General features: G+C 44.9%; 1 protein-coding gene across 1 annotated transcript in view; it reads left to right on the forward strand.

The window, feature by feature from the left end:
- The window catches only part of bloc1s1 (biogenesis of lysosomal organelles complex-1, subunit 1), a 97126-nt gene extending 75653 nt beyond the window's left edge, over positions 1 to 21473 (forward strand). Inside the window, exons 3-4 of the mRNA XM_072567116.1 lie at positions 6796 to 6928; positions 20271 to 21473. Coding sequence (XP_072423217.1) covers positions 6796 to 6928; positions 20271 to 20378 — 241 coding nt within the window. The 3' untranslated portion in view covers positions 20379 to 21473. The remainder of the gene's footprint in view (positions 1 to 6795; positions 6929 to 20270) is intronic.
- Positions 21474 to 24260: the final 2787 nt, after the last annotated feature.

Raw genomic sequence — 24260 nt, forward strand, 5'->3', positions numbered from 1 at the left:
TTTGTCCTGGAATTCACCTCTTTTCCCAGTATACACACTTCCCCTTCCTACACGGGAGTGCGGTTTCATGAGATCAATTGCCCTCTGATACCTCATGAAGTGGGCATTTTTTTGTTTTTGCAAGCCCACAAGGTGAGAAACTGGATGCTCAGTATAGCCATCTTAATTCTCTCTTGAAGACAGAATTTGTGAAAACGTGTACTTTTCAGACAAGCCTCTCACCCAGTTGTACTTTTACAGTTTAGTTTCAAGGCCCTTTCTCATGGTTCCTGATGAAGGGCTTTTGCCTGAAACGTCAATTTTCCTGCTCCTCGGATGCTATGCTTTTCCAGCACCACTCTAATTTAGAATGTGCCCTGTGGTCCTGCACTGTGCCGCCAGGACCCTGACTGAATCCCATGTGCCTTGATGAGCAGAACTGAACTCCAGCCAGGGGGCCAGACTGACAAGAGCACCATGGATTTCTCTGACTTGTATTCTATTGCTCTGGCAGTATAGTTTGGCATTCTGTTAACACAGTCCACACCAATTAGAAATGTTGAATATGAGGATTTTGTCAGTCTTTTCAATGTCATCCTTAATTATTTCAGCGTGTTCAGGAGACAGCACTGCCCATATTTCCTTCCTAAGTATTAAAAATATGAAACACTGGAAATACTCAGCAGGTTCGGCAGCATCTTTGACAAGAAAAATTGAGGAAAGGTTTCAGAATAGTCACAGACCCTGAAACGTTAACTCTTGTTGGTCCCTCCAAGATGCTTCTCGACCTGCTGGGCATATCCAACGTTTTCTATTGCAATTTCAAATTTCCAGTATCTGCCATAGGACTTAGCAAGTCATGTCTCTGCCACGAGCCTTGTCTTGGGCACGAGCCTTGTCTTGGTTAGTCCTCCTATTTCACAGGAAATTGAAATAAGCCTAATGGATCTGGAATTGCCTGTCATTGTCATTTGAATGTTTATCTGTTTCAGATCTTCGAGTCATAGAGTCATTGTATGCTTTTTCTTTCAATGTGATACAGTGTAGCAAAGATTAGAGGTAAGCCAAAGGATTGGAAAAGTGTTTTTTTAAAAGCCAGCGAAAGATGACCGACCATAATAACAAAAGGGGAGGAAACAAATTGAGGGCGAACTAGCAAGTAATATGAAAACAGACTGCAAGAGCTTCTTTCAATATACCTATATACCAAAAGGAAGAGAGGGGCCAACGTGAACATAGACACCTGGGAGAATGAGGCTGGGGAGATAATAATGGAAATGGCCAAGGAGTTGAACAGAGACTTTGCATCAATCTTCACGGTTGAGGACATCTATAGCATTCTAAGGATCGTGAATAATCATGGGGCTAAAGGCAGACAGAAATTAAACGCAATAATTATCACTAGAGAGAAAATGCTTGAGAAACGACTTGAGACCAGAGGCAGATAAGTCCCCTTAGACCTGTTGGACTGCGTCTGAGGATTATAAAGGAAGTAGCTATAGAGATAGTGGGTGCACCAGGAGTAATCTTTCAAGAATCCTTAAATTCTAGAAAAGGTCCAATGTAACAAACTTATTCAAAAAGAAGGGAGGCAAGAAGACTATATTATAAAGCTTTTAATAGTAGGGCCTTTAGAATTGCATAATGTAGTCAAGCAGAGTCAGCATGGCTTCACAAAGGGGTAATTACACCAGGCAAATTTATTAAGAGTTCTTTGAGAATGTAATGGACAAGATAGATAAAGGAGAACCAGTTGATGTAATAAATTTGGATTTCCAAAAAGGCATTCGATACGATCACACACATAAACCTACTTAGTAAGAGTCCATGGTGTTGGTGGTCTTATATCAGCAAGGATAGATGATTGGCTAACTAATAGAAGACAAAGAGACAGAGGCAGGGAGTATTTTCAGGATTGCAACCTGGACTGTCACAGGAATCAGTGCTGGGGCCACAATGTCTTACAACATTAACAACTTGGATGACAGAAGTGAATGTACTGTCGCCAAGTTTGTGGATAACACAAAAATAGGTAGAAGGCAAGTATTGAGAATGACATACAGAGTCTACAGAGGGATACAGACAAGTGAGTGGGCATAAACCTGTCAGATGGAATATAATGTGGGACAAGGTGAGGTATGCACTTTGGCAGGAGATTAGAAGAACTGAATATTATTTAAAGGCAAAAAGGTGGATTTGGGAGTCCTCATGTGTGAATCACAAAAAGCTAGCATCCAAACTGAACAGATGATAGGGAAGGCACAGGGAGGGTGAGCCTTTATTTCCAAGGGAATGGAGTCTAAAAATAATGAAGTTTTGCTAAAGCTGGAAAAGGCACTAGTCAGACCACTGTTGGAATATTGTAAACAAAGGAAAGATATACTGGTATTGGAGGCAGTCCAGAGAAGGAAGACAAGGCTGATCCTGGGTACGGAGGGATTTCCTTATGAGAGGAGGTTGAGTAGGTTGGGTTTGTGCTCATTGGAATTTAGAAGAATGACAGGCTCCCTTAATGAAAGACACAAGATTCTTGGGAGATTAAAACCAAGAACTGCAGATGATGGAAATCTGAAACAAAAGCAGAAATTGCTGGAGGAGCTCAGCAGGTCTGGCAGTATGTGTGGAGACAAAACCGAGTTAGTGCTTTGAGTCCACTGACTCTTCGGAAGAAGAAGGATCATTTCTGAAGAAAGGTCACTGGGCCCGAGGTGTTAACTCTGCTATCTCTCCACAGGTGCTGCCAGACCTGTTGAGTTTCTCCAGCAATTTCTGTTTAAGCTTCTTTGGAGGTTTGCCAGGGTAGATGCAGAAAGGTGGATTTCCATTGTGGGAGAGTCTAGGACCAGGGGGGATAATCTCAAAGTAATGGGTCGCCCATTTAAGACACAAATAAGGGGAAATTTCTTCTGTCAGAGGGAATTAATCTGTAGAATTCTTTACTGCAGAGAGCTGGCGAGGCTGGGTCATTGTGCATATTCAAGGTAGAGACAGACAGATTTTTAATCCAAAGGAATGAGGGGTTATGAGGAAAAGGCAGGATAGTGGAGTTGAGGATTATCAGATAAACCATGATCTCATTGAATGATGGCACAGCATTGATTGGCTGAATGGCCTACTTCTGTGGTCTTCTCCATCTGATGGTCTTATTGTATTGGTGTCCCCCAGTGTCCAGTGACTTCCTCATAATGATTTGCTGGTGTTTTACACATCCGGTCCTGGGCTCTCTGAAGACTCAGACCAAATATCGTCTATTCCTGGGCTTCAGAGCACTTTTCCCTGATGTTGCAGATTGGTACTTCACTGGATGGCTAGCTGTTTATCACCCAACAAGCTTACTAGCACATTTAGTAAACTGGCCATGCGGTTGATTGCTTCATACATCTTTAAACAATCGAACCAAATTTGTTTGATTATGTATAAAGTATCCAACCTGGTCTGAGTGCCTCTAACAATTGTAATTGAAATGTAGAATCGCCCTGCCCACGCCCCCATCAGTTCACATGGCCTCCAGCTTCCCCACTGCAGCCTCAGCTCACTCAAGTTTGGTTCATTAGCTAACATTAAGGAGTGGATGCCTCTAGCACAGAACTAATCACGTCCCATGGCACAGCCTCCTGCTGATTTGAGTCAACGTAGATGCCACTGCTTCAGGGTTTCAAAGTCAGCAACCCAGGAAAGTAAATGACCCAAGTTCTTAAAATTGTATTTGTTTAAAGTGTTTTATATTTGAACAGCGTTACCTCAGAAAGCAGACAGCTAAAGTAATTTTGTTTGTCACTCCTTCCAATGAAGTTGAACATGAGGAACCCAAAGAAGACGACCAAAGTAACTTAAACATTTAAGCAGGACCAGAAATAGCTTACTCACAGTATTAGCAAGAATCTTAACACGGGATATTTATTAGATGGCAATTTTTTGGGAAATCGCTAATATTCACTGTGAGCATGAGAATCATAAATATTAACACAAATGCTCTCTTTTTCCTTCTAAATTCTAGCCCTCTCTCCTGAAAGGCCTAACTCCTGCCTAGCCTCTGGTCCCCTTGCACAAAACATTCCTCATGCTAAAGCCATGGCAAAGCGATCTGGCAAGCTGCTCAATTATGGCAGGACATCACAGCCGCAAAGTATCATCTCCGTAATTATGTACATACAGCACTTCAAGCCTGTTTAATTGGAATGACGTTAAGTCAGCTGTTTCTTATTGCAAATCGCCATTAGTGCTGGCTTGTTGGTGGTATTTCATCCTGGAAGGCGATTATTGTTAACCAGTTAATCCTAAAATAGATTTTTCAACCTCCTCCAAATCCATTGCAACCCTTTATGGCTCTGTACTTTCCTTCTGTACAGTACAAAATTATTTCCCTTCAAATTGAAGTGATTCTGTAACATGTGGATGCTCCAGAATACATCTTATTATCTCCATACTCTTCTAATTCTGGCCTCTCGTGCGTCCTTAAAAAAAGTTGTTGTTCTGCCTTCCCTTGCCATACTTTTTAATCTGTTTACGAGCTATGCTCATAAGAGAACACCTCCGCCTTCAGGTTCCCCTCCAAGCCACTCGCCATCCTGACTTGGAAATATATTACTGATCCTTCAGTGTCGCTGAGTCAAAATCCTGGAATTCTCTCTCCGTGGCTACAAGAGCAGGACAGAGGCTGGGAATACTCTGACGAGTAACTCCCCTCCTGACTCCCCACAGCCTGTCCACCATCTACGAGGCCCAAGTCAGGAGTGTGATGGAATACTCCCCAGTTGCCTGGATGGGGGCAGCTCCAACAACACTCAAGAAGCTCAACACCATCCAGTACAAAGCAGCCCCTGCTTGATTGGCACCACCTTCAACAAATATCCACTCCCTCCCCCACCGATGCTCAGTAGCAGCAGTGTGTGCTATCTACAAGATGCACTGCAGAAATTCACCAAAGATCTTCAGACAGCACCTTCCAAATCCCTGACTACTTCCATCCAGAAGGACGAGGGCAGCAGATACATGGGAACACCACAAGTTCCCTGCAAGTTGCCCTCCAAGCCACTCACCATCATAACTTGGAAATACATTGCCATTCCTTCACTGTCTTTGGGTCAAAATCCTGGAATTCTCTCCCTGGGGGCAAGCAGGCAGCCTACCCTCAACTTCCCAAGGGGCAACTAGGGACAGGTAATAAATACTGGGCCCAGCCAGTGACGCCCACATGCCATGGGTGAATGAGAAAAAGCAGCAGGAAGTTGGAGTTGAAGTTGAAGGATTCTAAGCATTGGCAATGGCACGTTAAAAAGTGGTGTGTATCGTCGCTGTGACCTGTGCCTGGCAACAGCAGAAACTGTTTCCAGCTGCTGCCGGAGGCACTTGTGCTTCAGATGGAGCAGGCACATCCCATTCCCTTGAGCTGGGCCTTTGCTTGTCACGCAGTAATGGTTGGCTGGACTGTATCGCAGCAACATGGCCTCTCGCTGCTTGCTCCGACCAGTTTTAAAAGCTGGTGGAAACCCTGTGTCATTTCTGAAGGGGAGGCCCAATACAAGGAGCTGTACTTCAGGCACCTACTGGCCAGCATGGGAACTTCCACACAACCCTTGCCCCGAGTGGGATGGAAACTAGCAGTTCACCATTCTGTGTCCAGGCACAGTGGCTGCTGTCAGTATCTCTACTGAGATCAAAGAGGAAGGCTTTTGATGTCAACCCCTTCCCAATGCCAGTTCCCTCAATTCGGCTGAAAGTGTCTGTCTGCGAGGTCCCTCTGCGTCCTAAACAACTCCACCCCACAAGGCCACACCCAAATACAGCACAGTGTGCAGGCTGGCCTTCAGAAGGAACAGGAGAGCTGAGCAAATCCTGGTCAATCTCTCAGCCACCATTAAGTTACAGTGGGCTATGATATAATTGGCTTCCTACTGTCAGTGGACAGGATTCCCAAACTAGCCCCATCTTGCCCAAACTTAATTGGGAATGGTTTTTCTCATGTCAAGAACCTGCTGTAGGTACTCCTGCCTGAGTGGGCTGCAGCCCGTTGACTCTGGAAATGGAGCTTGAGTTTGGCTATCAAAGCACGTTCAAATCAGGTTACAGCTTGATTTACTGTCGGGACGTCTGTTATATGTTGCCATCAATATTTCCTTCAACCCAATGCCTGGTAGCACCTGTGAAACTTTTATGTAAAGCACTGCTCTATCTGAACGCCGACCGTTATAACTCCGGAAAAGCAGTTGTGACCTGTCTGGGTGAGGATTCCGTTCTGTTTGGCATGGGAGTCCTGATAGCAGGAGAGGATTTTTAAAAAAATAAACTTTGGTTTTGAATATGAATGACGCAGGGAAGTTTGCTCTGAGAAGATAGTGCTGACATCTCACTCAATCACTGCAGTCCTTTTGTGGTGCTACCCAACGCTCAGTTAGCCCAGGAATTTCAGGGTACTGGCCTAGCAACAATTAAGGATCAACAATATATGTTCAAACCAGGCTGATGTGTAAGAGACTTGGAAGGGGAACGTAACAAGGATGGTGTTCCAAGAACATTGCTGCCCTGTTTTGTCTTGGTAGTAGACACGCATGGCAAGTTGGGCCGAAGGGCCTGTTTCCATGCTGTAGATATCTATGACATTCCTTTGAAGAATGCATTGATTGCATTAGCACACACATTAAGGAAGTGCAAATGCAGTGTACTTTATTAAGCAAAAAAATAGACTCTTCATGTTCAGTGAGATAAATAATTACAAATGGTGATTAAATTGTTGATCATGTCAATGGAAAACAAATAACCAGTCATTTCTGAGCCTCTGCAAGATTGCTGATTGATACATTGCTATCTCCTTTTCAGAGTGGCTCAGGCATATGTGAATCAGCGGAAACTGGACAATGAAGTAAAAACGCTGCAGATCCAGGCTGCCCAGTTTGCCAAACAGACTCAACAGTGGCTTGGTATGGTGGATAACTTCAACCAGGCTCTCAAGGTAAACTGAACAGTGCAACGACCTAATCTACAGGAACGTAGCCCAGCATTTGTTCATGACCTTGATTGTGTTTTTGACATGGTTACAATCCAATTCACTTCAAATAGCTAGCTTGATTTATTTCCTGCAACAGGGGGGAAAACATGATTTTATCCCTTCAAAGCGTTCAAAGTATTGGTCTTAACGTTTGAGCAATAGCCTAGCTGAAGCAGTTGGAGCGGCAGGGCCTGTGAAAGAAAGAACTTGCATCATGTCCTTAATGTCTCAGAGCACTTCACGGTCAGAGAATTTCTTCCAAAATCATTGGGGGGAACTAAATGCAGACTGGGTGACCAACTTCACAGAACACCTCTGCTCAGTCCACCAGTGGGACCCCAGTCTTCCAGTCATGTGCCATTTTGATACACTATTCTGGTTGCTTGCTCATGTTTCTGTCCTGGGCCTGCTGCAGTGTTCTAGTGAAGACCACCGCAAGCTGAGAAAATAACATCTTATTTTCCAACCTTCTGGACCCAACACTGAGCTCAACAGTATCAGACAATGAACTCTATCTACGGAATATAACCCCCGTCCACCATGACTTAGCCCATTTTCTCAGTTTCACTTTGAGCTGACCTTTTCTTCTGCTGTTCGCACCCACTCTGGATTTCTTTGTCACTTCTCAACAACCATTACCACTTCTGTGGCACCTTTTAATTCCTATCTCCCTTGTCCTCGTATCCTTTCCTGACCTTCCCTTTTGTTTTACTTGCCCTTTTCCCTTCTATTTCATAAAAGTCATCACATTTCTCCCTCTCTCTTCCGTTCCAAAGAAGAGTCACGTTGGACTTGAAACATTTAAACTCTGCTTCTCTCTCCACACCGTTGAGTTTCTCCAGCACTTGTTAATGTCCAAATGCTGTCAGTATTATTTTGTAGGTAACTGGTAGCCAGGTTGCGCACAGCAAGATCCCATAAGCAGCAATGATATGCATGACCAGTGAATTGCTTTTGTTGGTGTCGATGAAAAGAGAAACGTTAGCTGAGGAATTCTGCCTGTCAATTAGTGCCATGAGTCTGTTCTCCCCCAAGCAAGTCGCTGTGACCCTGGTTTAATGTTTTAACCAAAGGTGCCACCTCTAACCGTGCAGTGCTGTAGTGTCAGCCTAGAGGATGTGCTGAGGTCCTGAAGGGGGCCTGAATCCGGAGGCATTTTGACTTGGGATGAAAAAGCTATCCTCTGTGCATGCTTCTGCTATGATCTAAAACCAATTATTTTTACTATCTTCGTGCTGCTGAAGCATGTACATGGTGTATAATATCTGTGCAACCCTGTAAATCCTGTGAGCACACTGTACCCTGACTGAACCTGATGGGTGAAATGTGCTGCTTATAATTTTCAGTCTCCTTGGGAGGGATTGGTTGGGGGGGAATCGGTTTAATTTACACATTTGCCTTCTGATTGTGGGAACAGGGAATTAAATGTATCTGATTTCTGGCATATTGCCATACCCACTTCAACTATCGTCACTTCGGAAATGTTAAACCTTTGAAATAATGAGCTGCTGCATCTTCCCAGCAGTTATCAGAGAGACTGTACAGTCTGGACAGCATAATCACTTAATTATCCCAGGTTAATGACTATCTCCACTGATGTCCCAGGTCAGGGAATTGAATCTCCATCATTAGATAGACAGTAGTCAGTTACTCAGAGTGTATTGTCTGTGGTGGCATATTCACTGAATTTTTTAAAATTCCTTGCCGCTCAGTCATTGTTTCACTGGATGCTTGTAGTTTCTATCAGGTAAATCTGTTTTCTTGATGCTACCCACACTCCTGGTTTCTCTTTAAGGGGCAACCTTTTCACACAGGATGGTGCGTGTAAGGAATGAGCTGCCAGAGGAAGTGGTGGAGGCTGGTACAATTACAACATTTAAAAGGCACCTGGATGGGGACATGAATAGGAAGGGTTTAGAGGGATATGGGCCAAGTGCTGGCAGATGGGACTAGATTAATTTAGAGTTGGACCAAAGGGTCTATTTCCGTGTTGTGCATCTCTATGACGATGACTTCAGATAGGCTTCTGTAAATTGACACAATCAAAGCACGGTTGAACATCTCAAATGACAGACTCGTCTTGCGCATGGTTTTTGCTTGGGGAGGAAGACTGCCATCTTTTTAGTTTAATGTCATGTGCGAATTCATCTGATGACGTGTTTCAACATCACCCTTTATCACCCTCTAGTGCATTTTGTCCGTTTCGGAACTCATTCATTACACCCCCTTGGAACGACCAGAGTATGCTGTTTGCCTTCGATTGAGAGCCCACACCTGTGGCTGTGAAGCTGCTTGATCTCTTAAGAGACCTAGTTAACTATTGATGCTCTAATTATTTTCAACTCTCCAGCTGCTACTCAAGCGGCCTTTACCTTTTGCGTTGAGAATTTGAAGCTGCCTGTCTCTTGTAGCAATTGCATTCAGGAGAGCTGCTACTTTTGTGGAAAATGTGGCTCATTTTGGGTGTTTAGATATTTACTTTGAGAACTTCCTTTTTCCAACCTGCTGTTCTAACTCTGGCGATGAAGTAGCTACAAGATTTCCACTCTGCCAATCAGAGTGACTTTAATAAATAAGATTATTCAGGGCAATGTGGCTTCAATAACTCATCAGCCACCAGACTAATGCATATCTGTGAACAGGCTTGGAAGTCATTGTTTAATGTTAATGGAGGTTCTTGCAGATTGTAAACTGTTCTCTATATTATTTGTTAATCATTTCCTTAGGAAAATAACACGAGGGCACATGAACATATATGACTTAGTTTATCATTTTAGGAAAACACTGGAAGGTAGCAATGTTGATAGATAACTGTATTTTTGCGTTACATTGAACTGATAAAGATTCCTGGTATTATGAAGTTGGAAAAGTGTTGCAGTATTTGTTTTCTTTGTATTTTCTAACAGTCATTACTTCGAAACTTACCAGGCCCTTCCCTCACGGTTATTTTGCAATTTGCTGTTTTCCCCAATTTGTAAAGACTCAAAGGACTTTGCATTTTCAGCTTTACAAGCGTAATCTTTGTTATAAGGTTTAGAAACCTTTATTTGAGGCTTTCCCTAACAGCTCATAAGAATATAAGAAACCGGAACAGGGTTAAGAACATGAAATCGTAGAAATGGGAGCAGGAGTCGGCCATATAGCCCGTCAAACCTGTTCTGCCACTCAGTCCAGTCAAGGCTGATCTGATTTTGGCCTCAGCTCGACTTTTCTGTTTGTCCTTGTGACTCCCTTATACAGCAAGCTTTGTTTTAACTGGCACTTTGTGAACCAGCACTCTGGATATACTGGCAAAAAGTATATACCTCCAAGTATTGCAAAGTCTACTGTATTATTCTCTCCAGTTATTACAGTTTTTACATTTATTAACCTCAGTGTAAATATACTTGTTCAATTGAATGACCACAAGAAATATCAACAGTTGAGATTCAATTTCACGTCAGTTTCTCCTCCAATACCTCGATGTGGTCGGTTGAGGGTGTGAGTGAGAAGGCTCTCTGCCAGTAAGTTTTATTGAAGGCAAAGTTGCATTATTATTTCAGTGATTTATGCTGTGAACAAAGTATAAACACTAATATGTATATCCCCTGCATTACGTTTCTATTACTTAATGTGTATTTTTACATTGATAACTATAGAATCATAGGATCCCTGCAGTGTGGAAACAGGCCATTTGGCCCAACAAGTCCACACCGACCCTCTGAAGAGTGACCCACCCAGACCTAATCCCCTACCCTATCCCTGTAACTCTGCATTTCCCATGGCTCATTCACGTTAACCTATACATCTTTGGATTTTGGGAGGGAACCAGAGCACCCAGAGGAAACTCACGCAGGCGTGGGGAGAATGTGCAAACTCCCCACAAACAGACGCCCGAGGCTGGAATCGAAACCAAGTATCTAGTGTTGTGCGGCAGCAGGCTAACCACTGAGTCACTGTGCCACCCTATTATGTAAGAGCTCTAGATTATCTGAAATAGTTTAGATGTGGCCCAGAGATTCTCTTGGACTTGCCGAGAATTCCTGTTTCTCCTGAAGGTCTCCCAGCAAACTTTGTTTGTTGGAAATCCTTCTTTCAAAGGCCCTTAAGTACCTTATCAAAGGATACAGCATCAGCAAGGTGGATGGCTTCTAAGAGACAGCCCTTGGCTCTTGCATTAAAAACAACCCTCCCAAGGCAGTGATCCCAGGGCACTCCATCTGCTTCTTCCATGGGTCCCACAATGATCTCTGGTGAAAGCGTCATTGTATATACTGCAACAGCCATGCTCTTAGTGACTGCCAACAACAGAGGGCTGTTGGCCTCTGCCTGGTAACTCTCAGTGGGCAGGATTTCTGTTGCTGGGGTCCTAAACCCTGGGAAAAGCCTGATGCTGACCAGTTAAGTACGAAGAGGAACTTAATTCAGTTGAACCTCCCTCACCGAAGCAACGTGTGTTTCTCACCTGTTCTCCAAAAGCAAATCTTAGCAGGACTTATACAGTTAATGGTAAGGTCCAAGGGAGTGTTGCTGAACAAAGAGACCTTGGAGTGCAGGTTCATAGCTCCTTGAAAGTGGAGTCGCAGGTAGATAGGATAGTGAAGGAGGTGTTTGGAATGCTTTCCTTTATTGGTCAGAGTACTGAGTACAGGAGTTGGGAGGTCATGTTGTGGCTGTACAGGACATTGGTTAGGCCACTGTTGGAATATTGCGTGCAATTCTGGTCTCCTTCCTATCGGAAAGATGTTGCGAAACTTGAAAGAGTTCAGAAGAGATTTACAAGGATGTTGTCAGGGGTGGAGGATTTGAGCTACAGGGAGAAGCTGAACAGGCTGGGGCTGTTTTCCCTGGAGCGTCAGAGGCTGAGGGGTGACCTTATAGAGGTTTGTAAAATGGATAGGATAAATAGACAAAGCCTTTTCCCTGGGGTCGGGGAGTCCAGAACTAGAGGGCATAGGTTTAGGGTGAGAGGGGAAAGATATAAAAGAGACCTAAGGGGCAACTTTTTCACACAGAGGGTGGAATGAGCTGCCAGAGGATGTGGTGGAGGCTGGTACAATTACAGCATTTAAAAGGCACCTGGATGGGTATATGAATAGGAAGGGTTTGGAGGGATATGGGCCGGGTGCTGGCAGGTGAGACTAGATTGGGTTAGGATATCTGGTCAGCATGGACGGGTTGGACTAAAGGGTCTGTTTCTGAGCTGTACATCTCTATGACTCTGACTGTGGGGCCCACATCAGGAACGTTAAATTTAGACCTAAATCTATGTAGTGGCTATTAGATTCTCCCCATTTACTTGTATTTGTGCCATCAATTCATCCAGCTTGTGATGAATATTGTGTCCATTCATGTAAAGAGCTTTTTGTTTTGGCCTTTACCATGTTTCCCTCCTCTAACCCTATCTGTAGGTCCTGGGGCTCCTCATCCATACTCCATCATTCAGTCGAGCCTCTCGCACTAGCCCCATATCACTCGATTCCCTTAGTACGCAAAAATCTATTCATCTCTGCCTTTTGAATAAACTCCTCAACAAAGCAGCCACAGTGCTCCTGGGTCGAGAATTCTGAAGATTCACACCCCTTTGTGGAAAGAAATATATCCACTTCTCAGCCCGAAATGGCTAGAGCCCTATTCTGAGACTGTAAACCCTAGCTGTAGGCCGTCCGGCCAGGAAACATCCTCCTAGCCACTGCCCTCACCTGGGGAAGTGTTAGATTAAAGATCTAAAGGTCCCTGGTTCAATCCCGGGTTTTGGCAATGAGTTCATTCCATTTGGCTGGAGCCCAATTCTGCTCCTGCTCCCTCTCTCATGATGGCCCAGAGGAAGCCAGAGCCAAGAGAGCAGCTCAGCCCCTTCCTGTGCCTTGCTCACCCTCCACCAACAACCATTGCCCCCACCCACTGTAGTTCTGGCAGCTGGGTTGGATGGCACAGATGGTGAGCACGGCTGTGGGAGCAGCAGTGGGCTCAGCAGTCAGCCACGTGATGGGGAGTGTCCTGGCAGGTGCCCTCAGTGGAGGGAGCAGCTCTGTGCTGGCCAAAGCTGATGTTACCTACCAGGAGCGTCCACTGGCACTGCCTGCAGCCACAGCAGAACATGCCAGGCCACTTGGAAATGAGGCAGTTTCTGGAGGCTGCCCAGAAGCAGCACGATCTGCGATGGGTTCCATGAGGTGCTAAAGCAATGCAAATTATCATCTGGTCTGTCTTGAAGATCGGAAACCTGGGATTTGGGGAGAAGTCCCAGGAATATAATGATCCTGTCTATCAAGCCCTTCTGATGATTTTTTTTTTCCAACATGTACAGTCACTGAATGTGAATAAAATGTTCTCAAACTTGGGGGTAAAATACCAAATGTGGGGCATTGTGTAGCCCTGAGCAGTGGAGGTGAAGAAGCTCTGGTATGTTGGGATGAGCCCCATGGTAAGACAGTCCATTGGCTCACACACAAAGGATAGCCATACGTTCAGAGTCAGGGGTTGTACATTTAAGACCGAGATATGAGGCATTTCTCATCTCTGCGGGTAATGGATCAATGGAATTCTTCACTGCAGCTGAGGCTGAGAGATTTTTAATCCGTGAGGGAAGTGGAAATGTGGAAAAGGCAGGAAAATGGAGTTGGAAGATTATCAGATCAGACGTAACCTCATTGAATGGTGGAGCAGACTCAATGGGCTGAATGGCCTCCAACATCAATTGGTGTCTAAGAATGTGTGCAACACTCTGGGAGGATCGATGACCCTACGTCACGGGGCTCGGTCCACTTGAACAAAACATCAGCATGGATAAGTCATTGTGTCAAAGGGGAAGGGCAGAAAAATAGATGGAGAAACGATCAAGCCTGTTTGGTTAACAACACTGGATTAATGCTGCACTGAGCACCATCTGCTGGCTTGGGGAGAAAAATCAAATCAATCTGAGCATGACCCTGGCAAATCCAGTTTTAACTTGATTCACCAGGCCAGAAGAATTGCCGTTCTCATGGAAAGGTGGGTTCAGAAAGGCAGCTGTTACTTTAGTCACAGTCTAATGTGGAAGGGTGATGCTGATGCAGTCGCATGTTTTGACTTGGTGTATACCTGTGTTTCATGCTCCATCGCTCTGCTGCTGGCTGCAAATTCTCAATTCTGTTTCTCCAGCTGGTTTGCAAAGAAAAAAAACAAAACGCCCAGGAAATGCAAGAATAAATTGCTAAAGCTCAGCCTGTCACCCCTTTCTTGAAGCTGTAATCCAGTCCTTCCACAAGCAATAGGACACAGACCAGCACAGGAACAGGCCCTTCAGCCCACCATATCTGTGCTAACCATGATGCCATTCTAAATCACTTCCAGCTGCCTACACGTCGTCCGCACCCCTCCATTATCTGCCTGTTCGTGTGTCTGTCTAAATCTGCAACTATGATTTATTCCCAAATGATGTTACTGGGGGTATCTTTACAACTGGGTCTTAAAGCCTCAGTGCATGAAAATAGGGAAGTTGCAACTTAGCGTAGGACATTCGTGATCAAAAATATTTAGCTGTTGATTTTAATTAACCTTTGAAAAGCAGTTACTGTTAAATATGTCAACATGGCACAAATCTGCACACAGCATGGTCCTGCAAAGAGATAAGTAACCAGTTAATCGACTTTTGGTGGTGTTGATGAGGCACAAGTGTTAGCCAGGAAACTGCTTGAACTCCCCACTGCTCTTCCATTAGTACACTGGCATCTTTTTAAAGACCGATTTGGTTTCCATTTAACATCCCATCTGAAAAATGACACCTCCAACAGTGCAGCATTCACTCAGTCCAACAAAGTGTCAGCCTAGATCAGCATTTCCCGAACTGTTTTCTAATACAACCCCATTTGAACACTTGATGGTTAATGCAACCCCAGATAAAGTAGATAAAGCAATAAAGTAGATAACATTCAATATGTAATTAATGACGACATGTATAAGTATGAAAGCCTATGATGGAAATCCTGGGCACTTGATTACTGGGTTGCTGCTTGTTGCTAAATCTGCATCCACTTTCATGGCTAATGCTCCGGGAAATCTCTGCTGTACTTAAATAGGAGCATTGCTAGGATAACTCTTCTCAGCCGAGAGAGAGATTGGTTCTGTGGGTCCTCTGGGATGATGGCACTTTCCTTTTTGAGTTACTTCATAGCACAGCTGGTCAGAGATGTCAAAACCCAGTGCTGGGAGTTCATTTTATGATTGGTTAATTCTCATTTCTAGAACAATACAAGCTGGGGGTTGAGGGCGGAAGCAGGAGATGAATGTGATTTTATTTCTCTCAATGCCATCTACTAACTTGTTTTAGGAACCACTGGCCAAGGTTCTGTGCTCAAGTCCTAGACGTGGGTTTGGATCCACTGCTATCTGAATTTTAACTGGAGGTTGGTGACAGTGTGTTGGAGGTAGTGAAGTCCCCAGAGGAGATTCAGCAAAACATTGAGGAAATTTTGACCCCCGGCTCTCATTTATAGAATGCAAGATGATGTGAATCTTGACAGGGGAGATGGGGAGGGGTTGTCTCCTCTTGTGGGAGAGTCTAGGACCAGAGGGCATCATCTCAGAGTAAGGGCTCGCGCCTTTAAGACAGATGATCAGACTCGATGGCTTGAGTGACCTACTTCTACCCCTACAGTGTGACAGACCCAGCTGGGTGCCCAAATGAATAGTTACTAAAATTGATCTTGGACTGGGGATTTGGAAGTCACTGTCAGTACTGGGAGAGAAAGGCCTGATGTAAGGTTGGGAAGACCCAAGAACCCCTTGCTGGGTTTGGAGTGGGAAGACATTCTGCTCCTCCTGGCCTGCAAGGATTTTTCCAGAGCTTAACCTTTGCCCTTTCCAGCCACTCTGTGGTTCTGCTGTTGGGATTGGCCTTTTGAGGACCTCCCAAATCCAGATGTCAAACTGGCATTCTAATGCTGATGTCATGAAGGCTGCAGTTTTCCAATGTAAGGGAGGTTCCCACGTTTTGGAAGACCCCCCCCCCTTTGCTTACTTTAAATCAAGCATGACATTTTTTGGCGGGGGAGGGGCCTCTGACCCTGATTGAATCACGTTCCACGGGTTAGACGGAGGACTCTTGCTTCTGATGCATTCTCAGACTTTCTGAAATAAAATAGTCAGAATGATGAAAATTGTAAATAAGGGAACCGCTTCAAAGGCCTAACAGCATCTGTGAAGAGAAAAACTTAAGTTAACACTTCAGGCCTGTGACAAACATTTTCGTGAAAGTGGGGTCTTTCATGAATGCTGTTTCTCCCTCCACAGATGCTGTTTGACCTGCTGAGTATCACAGCATTTTCTATTTTAATGTCAGACTTTGAAATCTGCACCCCTCCCCGGTCACCTGGTCTAAGCACAATATTGAAAAGGCAGAAACCCTGTATCATCCAACCACCCATTCTGTGGGAGAGCCTGGATGGCAATGTTTGTGAGCTATGTAGTTGTGCAGCAGGTCACCATGAGGCACAGTCATGTCCATGTACATAAGCTCGCACAAACATTGTCCTTACGTTGCACCAATAAAGACAGTATGAAATATTACATTCACGAATAAGGTGAGCTGCAAATTTTAAAAAAAGTTTCTCATACTGGCTAACAGCTTCACAGCGACATAATGTGATGACCAGATAAAAATCGTGCAGAATCTGACACGCCCTATCCAATGGAGTTTTCGTTGCTTTCTGTTGAAATTTCTTCAGTTTGCATTGAAACACACCCCTCCACAATATAAATGGAATTCAAGGAACCAGATCACCCGTTTCCTGTTATTGTCAAGTTCAACTGTAATGCCTTAAAGTGACTGACTGTTACCCATCTTGCCTTTAATATTTAGTACTGCCTCTATGGCAGTGAGCCAGTTAACATGGATAGAGATGTGGCATGTCATGTCAAGCAGCAAGGTGGAGTGCAAGTGACTGCTGGGATGCAGATGCACGCCTCACTCTGTTCAGTTTGCATAATCCCAATCTTATTATCTACTGAATCAATTCCAGGCATTCCCACGTAAGAGGGCAGAAAATCACGCAGCAGTGCTCACTCTCCTAAACAGGCAGATCACCAACCCGTCTGTTTTAAAAACAGAAAGGTGCTGTAAATCAGAAACATAAGGTTCGATCCCTGCCTCAGGCGACAGTCTGTGTGGAGTTTGCACATTCTCTCCCCGTGTCTGTGTGGGTTTCCTCCGGGTGCTCCGGTTTCCTCCCACAGCCCAAAGATGTGCAGGTCAGGTGAATTGGCCATGCTAAATTGCCCATAGTGTTAGGTGCATTAGTCAGAGGGAAATGGGTCTGGGTGGGTTACTCTTTGGAGGGTCGGTGTGGACTTATTGGGCTGAAGGGCCTGTTTCCACACTGTAGGGAATCGAATCTAATCTAAACAGAAGTTGCTGATAAAGCTCAGCAGGTCTGGCAACATCTGTGGAGTTACCATTTTGCGTCTGGTGAGCCCTACTCAGAACTCATCTGCTGAGCCTTTCCAACCCGTCTGCTTGGTCTGCCACAGGGGGTGAGCGGTGGAAACCACATAACCCAATGAGAACAATCTCTCCTGCACCATGAACCATTTGCAGTTGATGTACAGTTTTGAGCTGTTCACTCAGAAGGTGCAGTGTAAATTCACAAGCATGTTATCTGATTTAAGCAGGTGTAAATACAAGGGAAGATATGAGGAAGTGGGTCAACACTCAATATCTGAGGAGATTGCAGGGTGATTTGGTGTGATGGGATAGCACAGGCTGGCCCAAGTATGTACTTTGACATGGTTTTGGTGTGGAAGCAGGCCATTCAGCCCATCAAGTCAATACTGGTCCTTAGAGCATCCCACCCAGACCCACCCCATCCCTGAATTTCCCACGACCAATCCACCTGACCGGCATCTCTCTGGGGCAATTTCCCACAGCCAATTCACCCTGACCTGCACATCTCTGGACTGTGGGAGGAAACCTGAGCACCCAGAGGAAACCCACCCAGACACCGGGAGAGTGTACAAACTCCAGACAGACAGACAGAGTCTCCCAAGGCTGGAATCAAACCCGGGTCCCGGGCGTGGTGAGGCAGCAGTGCTAACCACTGAATTGCAGTGCTGCCCGAGTTCTGGTTGGAAAAGCCCGAAATGTTTTTTTTTCCCAAATGCCTGGAGTTTTAGTTCCAGGGCACGTTTCAGTTCCTTTCCTAGGCTCCCTAGCCGGACTTCAGGCTGATTGATAGGTTTGGCAGCCTCTCTTGTTAAAGAGTGCAGTCCAGAAACCAGTTTCCTGATGGTGCCGGGCGAGTGTTGAGGGTTGAGCTGAAGGGAGGGGTGGATGGTGATCACAGATATGGCAAAGAGTGACTGGGCGATCTCTGATTGCAGGAAGAAATCATGGGATTAAGAATTAGTTGGGGTCAGTGGAAATGCTGTGGTACCTCCTGGCCCACAAGCAGTGCTGTGAAGGCACTCCCATTATGGATGCCCTTCTCACCTTCCTTTCGGAGCCAGGTTTCCGAAGGCTGACTATAGTTCAAATGGTTGTATGCAGCCTTCTGAAAAGTGACTGACCAACTTCCTGAGCGCTGTATGCTCATTGTATTTCCCTCCCAGCCAATTCTGCCCGACAGTAAAACCAGAAGTGGGATGGGAATCTGTCAGAGGTTGGCGTTACATTAGACATTTTACTATTTGTGCTTACCTATTTTGGAGGGTTAAACCCAACACCGCCCCCCCCCCCCCCCATTTGTTTCCAGTAGGTGCAGGGTCAGGACTCAGGAAACACAAGATTAAATGTCAACTATTTATGATGAAGGGCAAGCAGAGCCATATTACACAGAAAGGTTGTGAAACTGTGGAATGCAAGACTGGAGTTCGTGATTCAGAGCAGGGTCAGAAGACCGTGCAAACATTTTCAGGAGAAGTTGGCCAATATCTGAAAGAGCCTGGTCTCCGATGCTGAGTAGGCTCTGACCTGGTGAGTACTTGGATGGGAGACTGTCTGGAAATACCCAGTGCAGTAGGCTTTAGGGCTCTTCTGGCATAGTGGTAGTGTGACTACCTCTGGATCAGAAGGTTCAGATTCAAGTCCCACCTGGTCCAAAGGTGTGTCGTAACCTGTCTAAAAGTGTTCATTTTCTTTTCAAAGCTTGAAGAATAGGTTGGAGAGGTAGTTGAAAGAAAACAGAATAGAGAGAAATGGTAGCAGGGTAGGATCATGGGATTAGGGTAGCCCAGTGGTTAGCACTGCTGCCTCACAGTGCTAGGTACCTGGGTTCGATTCCAGCCTCGGGTGACTGTCTGTATGGAGTTGCATGTTCTCCCTGTGTCTGCATGGGGATTCCTCCCACAATCCAAAAGAGGTGCAGGTTAGGTGGATTGGCCATGCTAAATTGCCCCATTGTGTGCAGGCTGCCTGGGTTACCAATGGTAAATGTGGGGTTACGGGGATAGAGTGGGATGCCCTTTTGAGTGGTGATGCAGACTTAATGGGCTGAATGGCCTCGACCGAATGGCACTGTTGGGATTCTGTGACTTACTGATGGAGGGGTGGATCAATACCAACATGAAGTGCTTGGATCAGACAGCTGTTTTGTTTTTCCAGTTATTGTAGAGGAAGCTCCCTGCTGGCCTAGTGAACAGATGTCCTACCTGCCAGGCAAAATGGTATCTCCCAGGTTTGATTTCCAGGCATTCATTGTTGATGCTCCAATCAGCTGGAGAGCAAGCAAGCTGTCTGGGTCCCTCCTCTTGCTCAGTATCAAGTAACCACTGCTGGGAAGTTTGAATGTACGGACAGGATTACAGTTGGTATGATGCCTCCTATTAGCACATATCTTATCATATAATCTTTGCCTCTGAGTCAGAAGGTTGTGAATACAAGACCCCTCCAGGGTCTTGAGCACATGCAATAGCGCTGATTAATACATGACAGTGGTATGAAGGGATAGTTGCACTGTCAAAGGCTCTGGCTTTTGTGTGAGATGTTAAACCAAGAGTCTCGGGTAGGTACAAAAGATCTCATGCCGATTTCTTGAAGAAGGGCTGTCCTGGCTCATATTTTATCCTTCAGTCAACATCACCAAAACCGATATACTGTTGGAACTCACTGTGAACTGCATTTGCTGCCAAAGTCATTCATTGAACGCTTAAGTATTTTGAGACAACCTGAAAATCCGAAAGATGCTGCAAGTTCATTCCTTTTTTTTACTGGAAGACTGGCGTCTGAGGGCAGTGCCTAAAAACTGGCAGTGCCCCCATGGGTCATTTTAGAGGGCCAGAGGGGATAGCTATATCGATAAGCAGCAAGCGGGTGTTGTTCTTGTCTTGCTGACTCTGTTTGTTTTCTCTGCAGGAAATTGGTGACGTTGAGAATTGGGCAAGAAGCATTGAGATGGACATGAGAACGATCGCCACTGCCCTGGAATACGTCTATAAAGGACAGCTGCAGCCTGCAACATGAAGCATCGAATGTGAAACTGAAAAATGGGCATTTTGAGAGGAAGAGAAGCGTTTTCACAATTTAAAGCTGACATTCTTAAACAATCTGTAAAGCAGGGCCTTCCAACAGGATGGTTGCACTAATCCTGCAGTGCCCTTCTCGTTGGGGACTCTTCTCCACCCACTGCACTGACTGTTAATTACAATATCCAAAGCTTGAACGCAGTTATCCAAGACTTTATGCGTTTACTTGTTTTCCCAGAGTGCAACTATCTAGGAACGATTATGTATAAATGCCAAAAGTCTGGAATAAAATATATACAAGCCATTTCATTTTCCACTGCTAAAATAATTTGTTTGAGTCTTTGGTTGTTATTGGCAAATTTTCTTTTAAAAGGACACCAGAGAGCATTCTTGGTAGAAATACTCAGTGGACTACTGCCCAGTTGAAACCAAACTAATTGCATTTTGATCAGATTTCCCCACAAGCTCTGTCCAAGCTCTGTCCTCTGTGCCAAACAGTTCACATCGAAAGTTGCTGTATTTGGTCCCCTTGTATTTATTTGTCCAGCCCGAGGACATTGTTCTGTTTCCTTCCTGCAGTCTATTGTCTGCGATGATGTCAATTGCCAGACGACAGCTATCACTTCTCCTTCTTGGAGTGCACTGTCACTCGAGTGACCTCCCTTGCCAGACTTTACACAGCAGCTGCTGCTTGCCTCTTCCTGCAGTGCATTCTTGATGGATGGCCTCATTTGCCAGTTTGTTCTTTTTATCTGTTGCTTTTCCTTTCTGCAGTTTGTCAAGCAGCTAACTTGATTTCCCAGCCTCTTGTCTGGGAAAACGACTTCTTTCGGTTCTTATTAAGGTAGATCTCACTTGCTCACTTGTGTTCAGTTGCTGACATTCCAGAGAACGTGGAATCCGTAAAATAGATGATTTTTTTTGTCTAAATGAGCCGACCTTTTGTGTCAACGTACAATATTGCCCCACCCAAAAGCGTCTCCACATACTGATGTATATAAATTAATAACTAAAAGTTATTCTTGGTGCATATTTAACCATGTAAGATGATAAGTAACACGGATGCAAATAAATTCACTGTTTACCGATTGCATTGCTGTGTTTGCATTTGCTCTTGTGCCCCTGGTGTATATGTAGTGTAGTTGGGATGGTCTTTTGATCACACAATGCAGTATATCTATGTGGTCCTTTTGCCTTTTTGGGCTAAGTCCAGCCAGAGTGAAAAATCATCTCTGCCTCCTGCAGTTAAAAAAAACTGATTTAAGGTCATCTCAAGCCCATTCTTTCCAAGTATCCAAGTGAGATTGAGTAGACTGGGATTATATTCATAGAGTCCAACCCGTCCATGCCAACCAGATATCCCAACCCAATCTAGTCCCACTTGCCAGCACCCGGCCCATATCCCTCCAAACCCTTCCTATTCATATAACCATCCAAATGCCTCTTAAATGTTGTAATTGTACCAGCCTCCACCACTTCCTCTGGCAGCTCATTCCATACACGTACCACCCTCTGTGTGAAAAAGTTGCCCCTTAGGTCTCTTTTATATCTTTCCCCTCTCGCCCTAAACCTTTGCCCTCTAGTTTGAGACTCCCCCAACCCCAGGGAAAATCTAGAAGAATGAGGGGGGCTCTTATAGAAACATATCCATTCCCTTCATCATTTTATAAGATCGAAGCAGGGAGGTTGTTTCCACGGGCGGGTGAAACCAGAACGAGGGGGTATAGCCTCAAAATAAGGGGGAGCAGGTTTAGGACTGAGTTAGGGAGGAACTTGTTCATCCACGGTTGTGAATCCGTGGAATTCCCTGCCCGGTGAAGCAGTTGAGGCTTCCTCACTGAATGGTTTTAAGGCAAAGCTAGATTTGTGAAGAGTAAAGGAATGAAGGATTATGGTGAGCGGGGCGGGTAAGTGGAGCTGAGTCCATGATAAAATCACCCATGATCTGAGAGGATGGTGGAGAGGGCTGGAGGAGCCAGATGGCCTACTCCTGCTCCTACCTTCTTACATTCTTATCAGGCCATTATGAAGACTGCACTGGCAACCTGGAAAAAGGAGTTCCGTTGGTGATCCTTAGAATGGGAAATGTTAGTTTTCACCAAGTTCTGGTTCTCTCGTATAATGGGAGTAGACGACAGTATCCACGTCACGTGCCTTAAAACTAAATGCTTGTACTGTTTGGATTTCATTTGTCGCTTTCACTTTTTAGCTTTAAATATAGTTTGGGTAGGCCAACTTTCCCCACAAATATTTGTGGTGTCTCAACTTTAATGAGAGGCACTTGATTTGTTCCCCCCCCCCCCCCCCCCGTAGGCTCAGGCATGCTTGGCTCTGTATCCATGCAGGCCTTCCTAAAACAGAACCTGCTGTCAGGTTTTTCTTGTGAAGGGACCAGAGGCAGATACAAAGAAGCTCCAGCACGGAACCAGGGACATCCTTCCCACCTAGGCCATGTTGCAGCTGGCTGGCAGTACTACTGGTGACGTCTACCCTTAATCCCACGTCACGTTTTGAAATGTTTATCCAGCCCCCGTTTTTAAACGATAACGTTTCTGCTTCAGGAGCAACTTTTGGTAAAGCATCCTATGTTTTAATCATCTGTGTAGGGAAAAAAAATTCCTTTGCGTTTTCCCCCTTCATTGCTCTTCTGATAATCCTCCATCTGTTAATAATTTGGCAAACCACTGGAGACAATTTTTCATTTAACCTCTCAAAACATTTCATAATTTTCAAAGCAAATTTCCCCGCCCCCTTCACTTTTTCTGTTCAATTGGAAAAAAGCTCTGATTTTTTTTTGAGACTATTATTTATCATTAGAGCCTTTGTAGTGCTGTTCTGGTAAACCTTTGCTGTACCTGTTCTCTGCTTTTAGTAGCTGCGGTATAATGGAGTGTCTATAACCACATGCAGTTGCCCGATAATGCCTAACCAGCATTTTGTATTAATTGATCATCAGCTCCTTGCTTACTGGTCAATGACGGCATATATAAAATCTCAGAAACCAATTCTCCCTTTTCCAGTCCTGAAGAAAGGTCTTTAAGACATAAGAAACAGTAGTTGGAGTTGGCCATTCAGCCCCTCTAATTGCCTCCATTCTAGAAGATCGTAGCTGATCTACTGTAGGCCTCAACTCCTTTCTCATAGAATCCCTACAGTGACAGGCCATTTGACCCATACCAGCCCTCCAAAGAGCGTTCCATGGAGACCCACCCCATCCCTGTAACCCTTCATTTCCCATGGTTAATCCACCTCGCCTGCACATCCTTGAACACTGTGGGCGATTCAGCATAGCCAATCCACCCTAACCTGCACGTCTTTGGACTGTGGGAGGAAACCCGCAGGAAAAATGTGCATACTCCACATGGACAGACAGTCACCTGAGGGTGGAATCGAACCTGGCTCCCTGATGCCGTGAGGCAGCTGAGATAACTACTGAGCTACTGTGTTGCACATCCTATCTCTCAACTCTCTGATATTTTAGAAATACCCCTCCTCTTTAAATACATTCTGGTGGAGTGTCTACAACTGCCTTGGGTAGAGAATTCCAGACATTCACTTTTCTCAGAAGAAATTCCTTTGCATCTCAGTTTTAAATAGTGTCCCATTAATCTGTAACTGTGTCCTTTATTTCAAGATTCCCCAACTTGTGGAAACATCATCTCAACATTTTCCCCTGTAAAGCCCCCTCAGACTCTTGTTGGTTTCAATAAAATCATCCTCATTCTTCTAAACTCTAAGAAATACAGCCCTCACCTGTTTAGCTGTTCTCGATAAGTCAACCCCTCCATCCCAGGAATCAGCCAAGTGAATCTTTATTGAACTGCCTCACTCCATCCATCTAAACACCCCCAAAGTTTCCTTATGTCCTTATCAAAACGTT

Source organism: Chiloscyllium punctatum, chromosome X, assembly GCF_047496795.1.
Source record: "Chiloscyllium punctatum isolate Juve2018m chromosome X, sChiPun1.3, whole genome shotgun sequence".
Classification (NCBI taxonomy): domain Eukaryota; kingdom Metazoa; phylum Chordata; class Chondrichthyes; order Orectolobiformes; family Hemiscylliidae; genus Chiloscyllium; species Chiloscyllium punctatum.